General features: G+C 47.0%; 1 protein-coding gene across 1 annotated transcript in view; it reads right to left on the reverse strand.

The window, feature by feature from the left end:
* Positions 1-13,520, reverse strand: part of PDCD11 (programmed cell death 11) — a 345,954-nt gene that overhangs the window by 88,169 nt on the left and 244,265 nt on the right. The window contains exon 16 of the mRNA XM_069242225.1: positions 11,792-11,962. Coding sequence (XP_069098326.1) covers positions 11,792-11,962 — 171 coding nt within the window. The remainder of the gene's footprint in view (positions 1-11,791; positions 11,963-13,520) is intronic.

Raw genomic sequence — 13,520 nt, forward strand, 5'->3', positions numbered from 1 at the left:
GCTGGATTTGTCTCTGAGTGTGTGTACCTCATTTATTGTCTATGTGTATGTACAACAAATGCTTAACACTACTCCTTGGATAAGCCTACTGCTCGACCACACTACCACAAAATAGAGCATTAGTATTATCTATTTTTACCACTATTTTACCTCTAAGGGGAACCCTTGGACTCTGTGCATGCTATTCCTTACTTTGAAATAGCACATACAGAGCCAACTTCCTACATTGGTGGATCAGCGGTGGGGTACAAGACTTTGCATTTGCTGGACTACTCAGCCAATACCTGATCACACGACAAATTCCAAAATTGTCATTAGAAATTGATTTTTGCAATTTGAAAAGTTTTCTAAATTCTTAAAAGACCTGCTAGGGCCTTGTGTTAGATCCTGTTTAGCATTTCTTTTAGAGTTTAAAAGTTTGTAAAAGTTTGAATTAGATTCTAGAACCAGTTGTAGATTCTTAAAAAGTATTCCAACTTTTAGAAGCAAAATGTCTAGCACAGATGTGACTGTGGTGGAACTCGACACCACACCTTACCTCCATCTTAAGATGAGGGAGCTAAGGTCACTCTGTAAAATAAAGAAAATAACAATGGGCCCCAAACCTACCAAAATACAGCTCCAGGAGCTGTTGGCAGAGTTTGAAAAGGCCAACCCCTCTGAGGGTGGCAACTCAGAGGAAGAGGATAGTGACTTGGAGGAAAATTCCCCCCTACCAGTCCTATCTAGGGAGAACAGGGTCTCTCAAACCCTGACTCCAAAAATAATAGTCAGAGATGCTGGTTCCCTCACAGGAGAGACCAACACCTCTGAAATCACGGAGGATAACTCCAGTGAAGAGGACATCCAGTTAGCCAGGATGGCCAAAAGATTGGCTTTGGAAAGACAGATCCTAGCCATAGAGAGGGAAAGACAAGAGATGGGCCTAGGACCCATCAATGGTGGCAGCAACATAAATAGGGTCAGAGATTCTCCTGACATGTTGAAAATCCCTAAAGGGATTGTAACTAAATATGAAGATGGTGATGACATCACCAAATGGTTCACAGCTTTTGAGAGGGCTTGTGTAACCAGAAAAGTGAACAGATCTCACTGGGGTGCTCTCCTTTGGGAAATGTTCACAGGAAAGTGTAGGGATAGACTCCTCACACTCTCTGGACAAGATGCAGAATCTTATGACCTCATGAAGGGTACCCTGATTGAGGGCTTTGGATTCTCCACTGAGGAGTATAGGATTAGATTCAGGGGGGCTCAAAAATCCTCGAGCCAGACCTGGGTTGACTTTGTAGACTACTCAGTAAAAACACTAGATGGTTGGATTCAAGGCAGTGGTGTAAGTAATTATGATGGGCTGTACAATTTATTTGTGAAAGAACACCTGTTAAGTAATTGTTTCAATGATAAACTGCATCAGCATCTGGTAGACCTAGGACCAATTTCTCCCCAAGAATTGGGAAAGAAGGCGGACCATTGGGTCAAGACTAGGGTGTCCAAAACTTCCACAGGGGGTGACCAAAAGAAAGGGGTCACAAAACCTCCCCAGGGGAAAGGTGGTGAGACAGCCAAAAATAAAAATAGTCAAGAGTCTTCTAAAGGCCCCCAAAAACCTGCACAGGAGGGTGGGCCCAGAGCCTCTTCACAAAACAATCCTGGGTACAAGGGTAAAAACTTTGATCCCAAAAAGGCCTGGTGTCGAAACTGTAGTCAGTCTGGACACCAAACTGGAGACAAGGCCTGTCCCAAGAAAAGTCCCACTCCAAACTCCAATCCAGGTAACACTGGAATGGCTAGTCTCCAAGTGGGATCAACAGTGTGCCCAGAGCAAATCAGGGTCCACACTGAAGCTACTCTAGTCTCTGAGGGTGGGGTGGATTTAGCCACACTAGCTGCCTGGCCTCCTAACATGCAAAAATACAGGCAGCAGCTCTTTATTAATGAGACAAGTGTAGAGGGCCTGAGGGATACAGGTGCCAGTGTCACCATGGTGACAGAGAAACTGGTTTCCCCTGGCCAATACCTGACTGGAAAAACTTATACAGTCACCAATGCTGACAATCAAACTAAAGCACATCCCATGGCAATGGTAACTTTAGAATGGGGAGGGGTCAATGGCCTGAAACAGGTGGTGGTCTCCTCAAACATCCCAGTAGACTGTCTGCTTGGAAATGACCTGGAGTCCTCAGCATGGGCCGAGGTAGAACTAAAAACCCATGCAGCCATGCTGGGTATCCCTGAACTGGTGTGTGTAAAAACAAGAGCACAATGCAAGGCACAGGGTGAAAAAGTAGAGCTGGAGTCTGGAAAAATGGCCCAGCCTACCAAGAGAAAAGGAAAGTCAGTTGGGAAACCAACTGCAACACAGTCAGAAAAAGAGAACCTCTCTTCTCAGGAAGAAGTTCTGCCCTCTGAGGGAACTGAGCCTTTGGAGCTTGAACCTTATCAGGTTGAGCTCTTAGGCCCAGGGGGACCCTCAAGGGAAGAGCTGTGTAAGGGACAAGAAACCTGTCCCTCTCTTGAAGGCCTTAGGCAGCAAGCTGCTGAAGAGACCAAGGGCAAGAAAAATGGAACACATAGGGTCTATTGGGAAGATGGACTCCTGTACACTGAGGCCAGAGACCCCAAACCTGGTGCCACTAGGAGAGTGGTAGTGCCTCAGTCGTTCAGAGAGTTTATTCTGACCTTAGCCCATGATATTCCCCTTGCTGGGCATTTGGGACAAACCAAGACGTGGGAGAGGTTAGTCAATCACTTCTACTGGCCCAATATGTCCCAGAAGGTTAAGGAGTTTTGCCTCTCCTGCCCCACCTGTCAATCCAGTGGTAAGACAGGTGGGCACCCAAAGGCCCCCCTCATTCCACTTCCAGTGGTGGGGGTCCCCTTTGAAAGAGTGGGTGTGGACATAGTTGGTCCACTGGAACCTCCCACAGCCTCAGGAAATATGTACATCCTAGTAGTAGTGGATCATGCTACTAGGTATCCTGAAGCTATTCCCCTTAGGTCGACTACTGCCCCTGCAGTAGCCAAGGCCCTCATTGGTATCTTTACCAGAGTGGGTTTCCCTAAGGAGGTGGTGTCTGACAGAGGTACCAACTTCATGTCAGCATACCTAAAACACATGTGGAATGAGTGTGGAGTGACTTACAAATTCACTACACCATACCATCCACAAACTAATGGCTTAGTTGAGAGATTCAACAAGACATTAAAAGGCATGATCATGGGGCTCCCAGAAAAACTCAAAAGGAGATGGGATGTCCTCTTGCCATGTCTGCTTTTTGCTTACAGAGAGGTGCCACAGAAGGGAGTAGGATTCTCACCCTTTGAACTTCTGTTTGGCCACCCTGTAAGGGGACCACTTGCTCTTGTTAAAGAAGGCTGGGAGAGACCTCTTCATGAGCCTAAACAAGACATAGTGGACTATGTACTTGGCCTTCGCTCTAGAATGGCAGAGTACATGGAAAAGGCAACCAAAAACCTTGAGGCCAGCCAACAGCTCCAGAAGTTTTGGTATGACCAAAAGGCTGCACTGGTTGAGTTCCAACCAGGGCAGAAAGTCTGGGTTCTGGAGCCTGTGGCTCCCAGGGCACTCCAGGACAAATGGAGTGGCCCTTACCCAGTGCTAGAAAGGAAGAGTCAGGTCACCTACCTGGTGGACCTGGGCACAAGCAGGAGCCCCAAGAGGGTGATCCATGTGAACCGCCTTAAGCTCTTCCATGACAGGGCTGATGTGAATCTGTTGATGGTAACAGATGAGGATCAGGAGGCAGAGAGTGAACCTCTCCCTGATCTTCTGTCATCAGACCCAAAAGATGGCTCAGTAGATGGAGTGATCTACTCAGACACCCTCTCTGGCCAACAGCAAGCTGATTGTAGGAGAGTCCTACAACAGTTTCCTGAATTCTTCTCCTTAACCCCTGGTCAGACACACCTGTGTACCCATGATGTGGACACAGGAGACAGCATGCCTGTCAAAAACAAAATTTTTAGACAGTCTGACCATGTTAAGGAAAGCATCAAGGTGGAAGTCCACAAGATGCTGGAATTGGGAGTGATTGAGCCCTCTGACAGCCCCTGGGCTAGCCCAGTGGTCTTAGTCCCCAAACCTCACACCAAAGATGGAAAGAAAGAGATGAGGTTTTGTGTGGACTACAGAGGGCTCAATTCTGTCACCAAGACAGATGCTCATCCAATTCCTAGAGCTGATGAGCTCATAGATAAATTAGGTGCTGCCAAATTCTTAAGTACCTTTGACTTGACAGCAGGGTACTGGCAAATAAAAATGGCACCTGGAGCAAAAGAGAAAACAGCATTCTCCACACCTGATGGGCATTATCAGTTTACTGTTATGCCCTTTGGTTTAAAGAATGCCCCTGCCACCTTCCAAAGGTTGGTGAATCAAGTCCTTGCTGGCTTGGAGTCCTTTAGCACAGCTTATCTTGATGATATTGCTGTCTTTAGCTCCACCTGGCAGGATCACCTGGTCCACCTGAAGAAGGTTTTGAAGGCCCTGCAATCTGCAGGCCTCTCTATCAAGGCATCCAAATGCCAGATAGGGCAGGGAACTGTGGTTTACTTGGGCCACCTTGTAGGTGGAGGCCAAGTTCAGCCACTCCAACCCAAGATCCAGACTATTCTGGACTGGGTAGCTCCAAAAACCCAGACTCAAGTCAGGGCATTCCTTGGCTTGACTGGGTATTACAGGAGGTTTGTGAAGGGATATGGATCCATTGTGACAGCCCTCACTGAACTCACCTCCAAGAAAATGCCCAAGAAAGTGAACTGGACTGTGGAATGCCAACAGGCCTTTGACACCCTGAAACAAGCAATGTGCTCAGCACCAGTTCTAAAAGCTCCAGATTATTCTAAGCAGTTCATTGTGCAGACAGATGCCTCTGAACATGGGATAGGGGCAGTTTTGTCCCAAACAAATGATGATGGCCTTGACCAGCCTGTTGCTTTCATTAGCAGGAGGTTACTCCCCAGGGAGCAGCGTTGGAGTGCCATTGAGAGGGAGGCCTTTGCTGTGGTTTGGTCCCTGAAGAAGCTGAGACCATACCTCTTTGGGACTCACTTCCTAGTTCAAACTGACCACAGACCTCTCAAATGGCTGATGCAAATGAAAGGTGAAAATCCTAAACTGTTGAGGTGGTCCATCTCCCTACAGGGAATGGACTTTATAGTGGAACACAGACCTGGGACTGCCCATGCCAATGCAGATGGCCTTTCCAGGTTCTTCCACTTAGAAAATGAAGACTCTCTTGGGAAAGGTTAGTCTCATCCTCTTTCGTTTGGGGGGGGGGGTTGTGTAAGGAAATGCCTCCTTGGCATGGTTGCCCCCTGACTTTTTGCCTTTGCTGATGCTATGTTTACAATTGAAAGTGTGCTGAGGCCTGCTAACCAGGCCCCAGCACCAGTGTTCTTTCCCTAACCTGTACTTTTGTATCCACAATTGGCAGACCCTGGCATCCAGATAAGTCCCTTGTAACTGGTACTTCTAGTACCAAGGGCCCTGATGCCAAGGAAGGTCTCTAAGGGCTGCAGCATGTCTTATGCCACCCTGGAGACCTCTCACTCAGCACAGACACACTGCTTGCCAGCTTGTGTGTGCTAGTGAGGACAAAACGAGTAAGTCGACATGGCACTCCCCTCAGGGTGCCATGCCAGCCTCTCACTGCCTATGCAGTATAGGTAAGACACCCCTCTAGCAGGCCTTACAGCCCTAAGGCAGGGTGCACTATACCATAGGTGAGGGTACCAGTGCATGAGCATGGTACCCCTACAGTGTCTAAACAAAACCTTAGACATTGTAAGTGCAGGGTAGCCATAAGAGTATATGGTCTGGGAGTCTGTCAAACACGAACTCCACAGCACCATAATGGCTACACTGAAAACTGGGAAGTTTGGTATCAAACTTCTCAGCACAATAAATGCACACTGATGCCAGTGTACATTTTATTGCAAAATACACCCCAGAGGGCACCTTAGAGGTGCCCCCTGAAACTTAACCGACTGTCTGTGTAGGCTGACTAGTTCCAGCAGCCTGCCACACTAGAGACATGTTGCTGGCCCCATGGGGAGAGTGCCTTTGTCACTCTGAGGCCAGTAACAAAGCCTGCACTGGGTGGAGATGCTAACACCTCCCCCAGGCAGGAGCTGTGACACCTGGCGGTGAGCCTCAAAGGCTCACCCCTTTGTCACAGCCCAGCAGGGCACTCCAGCTTAGTGGAGTTGCCCGCCCCCTCCGGCCACGGCCCCCACTTTTGGCGGCAAGGCTGGAGGGAACAAAGAAAGCAACAAGGAGGAGTCACTGGCCAGTCAGGACAGCCCCTAAGGTGTCCTGAGCTGAGGTGACTCTAACTTTTAGAAATCCTCCATCTTGCAGATGGAGGATTCCCCCAATAGGGTTAGGATTGTGACCCCCTCCCCTTGGGAGGAGGCACAAAGAGGGTGTACCCACCCTCAGGGCTAGTAGCCATTGGCTACTAACCCCCCAGACCTAAACACGCCCTTAAATTTAGTATTTAAGGGCTACCCTGAACCCTAGAAAATTAGATTCCTGCGGCAACAAGAAGAAGGACTGCCCAGCTGAAAACCCCTGCAGAGGAAGACCAGAAGACAACAACTGCCTTGGCTCCAGAAACTCACCGGCCTGTCTCCTGCCTTCCAAAGAACTCTGCTCCAGCGACGCCTTCCAAAGGGACCAGCGACCTCTGAATCCTCTGAGGACTGCCCTGCTTCGACGACGACCAGAAACTCCCGAGGACAGCGGACCTGCTCCAAAAAGACTGCAACTTTGTTTCAAGGAGCAGCTTTAAAGACCCCTGCAACTCCCCGCAAGAAGCGTGAGACTTGCAACACTGCACCCGGCGACCCCGACTCGGCTGGTGGAGAACCAACACCTCAGGGAGGACCCCCGGACTACTCTACGACTGTGAGTACCAAAACCTGTCCCCCCTGAGCCCCCACAGCGCCGCCTGCAGAGGGAATCCCGAGGCTTCCCCTGACCGCGACTCTCTGAAACCTAAGTCCCGACGCCTGGAAAAGACCCTGCACCCGCAGCCCCCAGGACCTGAAGGACCGGACTTTCACTGGAGAAGTGACCCCCAGGAGTCCCTCTCCCTTGCCCAAGTGGAGGTTTCCCCGAGGAAGCCCCCCCTTGCCTGCCTGCAGCGCTGAAGAGATCCGTTGATCTCTCATAGACTAACATTGCAAACCCGACGCTTGTTTCTACACTGCACCCGGCCGCCCCCGCGCTGCTGAGGGTGAAATTTCTGTGTGGGCTTGTGTCCCCCCCGGTGCCCTACAAAACCCCCCTGGTCTGCCCTCCGAAGACGCGGGTACTTACCTGCAAGCAGACCGGAACCGGGGCACCCCCTTCTCTCCATTCTAGCCTATGCGTTTTGGGCACCACTTTGAACTCTGCACCTGACCGGCCCTGAGCTGCTGGTGTGGTAACTTTGGGGTTGCTCTGAACCCCCAACGGTGGGCTACCTTGGACCAAGAACTGAACCCTGTAAGTGTCTTACTTACCTGGTAAAACTAACAAAAACTTACCTCCCCCAGGAACTGTGAAAATTGCACTGTGTCCACTTTTAAAACAGCTTATTGTGTTTTATGTGAAAAGTATACATGCTAAAGTAATGATTCAAAGTTCCTAGAGTACTTACCTGCAATACCTTTCAAACAAGATATTACATGTTAAATTTGAACCTGTGGTTCTTAAAATAAACTAAGAAAAGATATTTTTCTATAACAAAACCTATTGGCTGGATTTGTCTCTGAGTGTGTGTACCTCATTTATTGTCTATGTGTATGTACAACAAATGCTTAACACTACTCCTTGGATAAGCCTACTGCTCGACCACACTACCACAAAATAGAGCATTAGTATTATCTATTTTTACCACTATTTTACCTCTAAGGGGAACCCTTGGACTCTGTGCATGCTATTCCTTACTTTGAAATAGCACATACAGAGCCAACTTCCTACATAGTCTCTGTGCGCTATCAGGCCTTGATAGTTCTTCTCCCCTGCAGCTGTGAATTGCCTTAGTCTATTACAAAGTAGATCTGATGGGACAGAATTAGTAGAAGCTAGAACACTTTCCCTCCCATGACTATGGTGGAATTGCGTCCTTCTGCTCTTAATGCTAAGGATGCTGCCCACTGTTTGCTGGTACGCAGAGAAAATGTAAAGAACATTCTTTCTCATGTGTATTATAATTTCTGACTATACATAACAATGGAAACAAGTTAAATTGTGCCCATGTGAATATGTCACTTGGTAGTGGGATATTGTCAGATGTTCTCAAAATGAGTTTACTTAAGATACAGATAAAACTTGAGATGATGCAGAGCAAAGCCTCCAGCAGGCCAATATAGTGTAAGGAGGTGTATGACAGCAGATCCAGAAAGGAGTGCAGTCCTACACCCCCTTCCAAACTTCTAGGGATGTTCCTGAGGCTACAACTGAGAAAGAGGAGAAGCCTGGACAGGGAAAGCTAAGGGATTTTAAGGCATAGCTGTTATATACCATGGAGAGTGAATCATCAGTTTGGGTCCAACAGTGTGAAGAGATAAAACCTCCTTCTCCTACAGAATGAAGACCACCCCCTAAAATTAGAGCCAAAAATACAGGAATACTCTGTAAATTTTCTCGAGTCTCGTAGCCTTTGCTGGTGCCCGAGGGTTGGGCTTGCTGTGAAGCTCCTCTTCTGGGACTAGGATTCAGAGTCAGACGAAGAAGAGGAAGGAAGCATAGGTTCAGAGTGAAGGGAGGATCCGGCTGAAAAGCCTTCATCCTACTGGCGATAAAGGCTTTAGTCTGGCCGATATTAATTAAATAGCACTCAGCAATTTGGCTGTGACCAGGCCTGTTTTCAACTGCCAAAGGACCCAGAAAAGGAGGGGCATAAGTCTCTACGATTTTCTTCTGGATCCTCACGATTTTTATTCAGAGACTTCAGCCACATCTGTCTTTCCAGGAAGAACCAACGCTCACGGTCTTTGCTGCAGTGTTAGTGGGTTCCTGTGACACGAGCAGTTCCTGATGAGTCACGTTTGTGCTTATGATGAGCACAGATCTACACTCTCCCTGGCTGCAGCCTGGAAGCAAGAAGGCTTAGCAGTAAAACTCATGATAAGGATGTAGTTTATAGCTTACCACTAGCCTGCCTGATCAACCTGATACAATGTCATATTCAGGACATTTAGGCCCTCATTATGATCATGGCAGTTTGGCCCGCCATGCCGGCAGTGGCGGCTGAAGCTGCCAGACGGCCTGGTGGGCCAAACCGCCATATAATGTATACGGTGACTGGCGCCAGCGGCAGCTGTCACCCAGACTGGCGGCGGGTTGAAACACCATCCGCCAGGGTAGCTGCGCTACCCTGCGGATTCTTTTTCATTTCCCGCCAGCTTTTTCCTGGTGGGATATCCTGCCAGAAAAAGGCTGGCAGAGGGGGTGCCCCTGCACTGCCCATGCACTGTGCATGGATAGTGCTGGGGCCCCGGTGCAGAGCCCCGTCGCGCAGGTCACTGCCCGATTTTCGGGCAGTGATCTGCACGACAGGTGCAACTGCGGCAATGACGACGGCTCCATGTGGAGCTGCCGTCAATGTCCCGGCTGAGACTTTCTGTGAGCCGCACCGGCTCACAGAAATGTTCATTATCTGGCCGGCGGGGTTCCGGGGTCGCTGGCGGTCAGTGTTTTGACCGCCAGCATGAACACGTTGGTTGTTTCCGCCATGTTCATAATGACCACCTTAGTCTCCTAGACTATTTGGGATGACAACGATTTACCCTTCTGAGAAGCTGGCATCAACACAAGAGAATGAACTGGTGGGTTCTAAAAGAAAAAGTTAACTGCTATGCCTGCCCTATACATGTTGTTCATACACTTTGCAATAGCTGGCTTAAAGTGCGGCTTATTCCAGTGTCGGATGCTTGCTGGAGGACTTGGAGATTGATAGTATACAAGGGCCTCAGCAAAGGCGCTAAAGAAACAACCAGGGCACAGAAGCATACATTTGCTTGCAGGGACATCTGTGTCTGGAACTGAGAAGCAACAATTTGTTGGATGCAAATTCTTGTGCTCCATAGAAGAATATCAGGGTTGGTGTCTGAATTTACAGCTGAGCTGGGGAGAATACTGCCAGAACAAGCGAGGAAAAGGGTGTCGCACAGTTTAGTTTCAGCTTGGTTCATACAGTTAGGGATTCATCATCAAGGGTTCGGAACTAATCTGGGGTCACCAGATCCCTGAAAGGGTTAAACAAAGGATTCAGTTCCAAGGAAGTGGGAACAATGTGACTTTCGATTGCCACGGAAGGCATCCAGGAATTAGCCTGAACTGAGGAATTTCATCAGCATAATAGCAAGCTAGGATCCAGGAACGTGGGTCAGCTCCTTCTGTTATAAGGAACCCCACTTTCTAGAGCGAAAGAGAGCAACAGAGTAACCCAGGTACTATGAGATTCTGTGGAGATGGACCCTCTGTCCCAATGATAACGCTATGGTACAGCCCACAGACTCTGGTGCAAGCTTTGGTCCCTTCAGAATCTGATGACTGGAGAAGAGGGGCGTGTCACATACTCCCTGGTCTTGTATTGCACCAGTGTTGGAGCAACCTACAGAAGATAATCCTCCTGACAGTCAACTTAAGAGGACCACTCTTCACAATTTCATGTCATTTGGCATCTGTGCTTGTCACACCAACTCTGGTTAAGGGCGAGGAGTAAAATCTCATGTGTATGGAAGGAGACAAGCCACTTATATTTTCTCTTGCGATTAGGTCCCTTGTTCACCCCTTTGCTGCCTTCTATGTTTCACCAATGGGGATTAAGCGAGATTTAGGCTTATCCAGAAGGTGGAGGAAGGAGTCAGGAGTTTCTAAGCTGGCAAAGCTAAAGGTTTCCAGCAAGATGTAGGCTATTCTTCCTTACAAACCCCCCAAGAGTGGACTGATACTGAATTGAATCAGCGCTGCTGCACCCTAAAAAAAAGGAACACCTTGGTACAGAGGCCGAGGATTTCCAGGTCCAAATAGGAAGGAGGCAGAACTTGATGATGTAGTCTCTAAAGTGCTCTCCAAAGTGTCCGCATCACCTCTTGGATTGGATTCCTTCCCTGCAACCTGAAAATGATATACAACTGAGGCAGGATGTCTAGAACCAGAACAAAATAATTGCAGGACAGAAAGCTTCACTCTTTCTGAGTTATTCAAACTATTTTCACAGGGTCAGTGCAAAAGACTGCTATGCAAGAGGGTCCCTGAGTCGTTGACGCTCAGAGGAAGGAGGCTCGGCAGCACACATGTTTTCTAAGACATGTACTCACCTTTTGACACCTAGAATCTTGAAAAGCAAAATCTCCCAAAGCAGAAGATTGTCATTACTCGACATGTATACTAGACTGTTATGATGGGACCTAGTATCTGAGGTATCACAGAGTGTATAGGAGTCAACCAAATTACTGTACTCCACAAAGGAAAAACTGGCGCTATTTGGGTCAGGTGCTAAAATAAAACTCAGTGGCACAATGTGCATCACTCAAAACCAGGGGAAAAGGGTAGTCAGAAGGCAAAAGGGCTGTGCTAAACACATGAACCGACCAAATATTTAAAATCTTGTGTTTCAAGAACATGTTTCCAAGGTGTGTCTCTCTGGTGGTACTTATGAACAGTGTGGTATTTATTTTAATTAGAAATGCAACAAAGATTACTTTTAAGCAGTGTATAGCAGAAGACTGGAACCAAATTGAGACAAAAAAATAAATCACAGCTCGGACTTACAGATTTTGGTGCCAATCCACAGAGACCATGTGGGAACTCCACAAAGACACCATAGGACATGATGTTCCGTATGTAACCAGTCATTAGCATTCCTGTTTGGATATCAGAGAAGTCCTTCACAATATTTCCTTCCTCATATGAAGATATCAAAGAAGGTTTCCTGCACACGGTCTTAATCAGAAGTCAAGGAACAACTTGCAAGCACTTCAATCATATAAAAAGATTTCCTCCTAATCTAAGCTGCGGCATATTTGTGAAATGCATCTTATTCAGGACAATGTTAAATAAAGAAAATGTTACTTAACCGGTAAGCATCTGTTCACTCCTGTATTAAATAGACATAACCAATTCCTTCCCCCTAAGCTGACCAGTTGTTGGCAGCCGTTTAAAGCCTGAAAAGCCTTTCTTAAAAGGAAAATAACTTAACAGATGTCAAGCCCAACATTAGATGTCGGGGATATGCAGAGCCTGTGCATCTCCTGCAACACATCCTATGAATATTTATTTACAAAGTAAATATGTTTCACCAGTTAAATCAAACTCACTGTGAGAAGGGAAACATATAGAACTGAACTTAGGAATATCTGAAATAAACCAGTCATTATTTTTTTACATTCAGAGGGGGCCATCTACTGGGGCTCACATCTGGCTGACAAACTTGGAACCTTCCCACCGTTCGTGCTGCCGGAGGTGGTTACTTTCCCAAACACTTCAGGTGTCCTTGTAAATTGGCTTATAGACGGAAGACGGAAATGTCGATACAGGGATGGCAAGAGTGCTCTTTTACTTGGGGTAATATGGACTCAGCATTCTGACTGATTCACATAAAGGATGGGGGAAATATTGATGCTGCCATGGTGCTGAGAGCTTTTCATGCTGGATCAATGTGGTCAACGTGGAAAATGGCAATGGAAAATGGCATATTAATGGCAGCTTTATAGTCTATGGCAATGTGGTTACAGGCATTATGGCAACATTTGTTATCTAAGGGTCACGCTTTTTTGGAGGCCAGAGCAAAAAAGATCACTTGCCTAATGCTAAGTAACCACTACCAGTTCTACCACTATGTATCCCATGGCACAATAATAGGTTATATGGCACAATAGCCAATGCTGGCATATTTGAGTCTCAGTGATCACCTCCATGGAAGTCAAACAATTATGAAAAGTGGAAAAGGCTGGCACTTATTGCATTATAACATTAAAAGCGACCTAGAATACATGAGCTGCAAGCTTCCCATATTTCAGCCATCATCAGCTTTATAGTGAAAGTAACTTGGCAAGTAATACCATCAAATCGCATTGAATTTTCTTTTCAGGCAGTGAAATTATAATGGGTATATCGGTTAAAAAGATTCCTTACTGCGTCTTTACTGTGTTCACACTCACCCTTCCTTGCTCTCGTGGTGGATACACGATTTGCTAGTAAAGAGAATAACATATTACTCATCTTACTGCACAAAATACTTTTCGAAGCATCATTTTTTATTTCAATAAAAAAAATGGGGGAGCGGTTGCATACTGCTGCAGTTCCACATGAAGGGACACATTTTGCTGATATATGCGCTAATCAGTAAAAGTGAATGCACTTTCGCCTAACTTTCCTCACCTCAGACAGATCAGGATATAACAAAATCAGAATGACGCTATTCCGTATACCATAGCTTCAGCTAAAGGTGGTTGGGAGCTGGTATCAAGGAATCAGTGGGAAAAGTGTAAGAATTAAAAAA

The sequence above is a fragment of the Pleurodeles waltl genome, chromosome 6, assembly GCF_031143425.1.
Source record: "Pleurodeles waltl isolate 20211129_DDA chromosome 6, aPleWal1.hap1.20221129, whole genome shotgun sequence".
Taxonomy (NCBI): Eukaryota; Metazoa; Chordata; class Amphibia; order Caudata; family Salamandridae; genus Pleurodeles; species Pleurodeles waltl.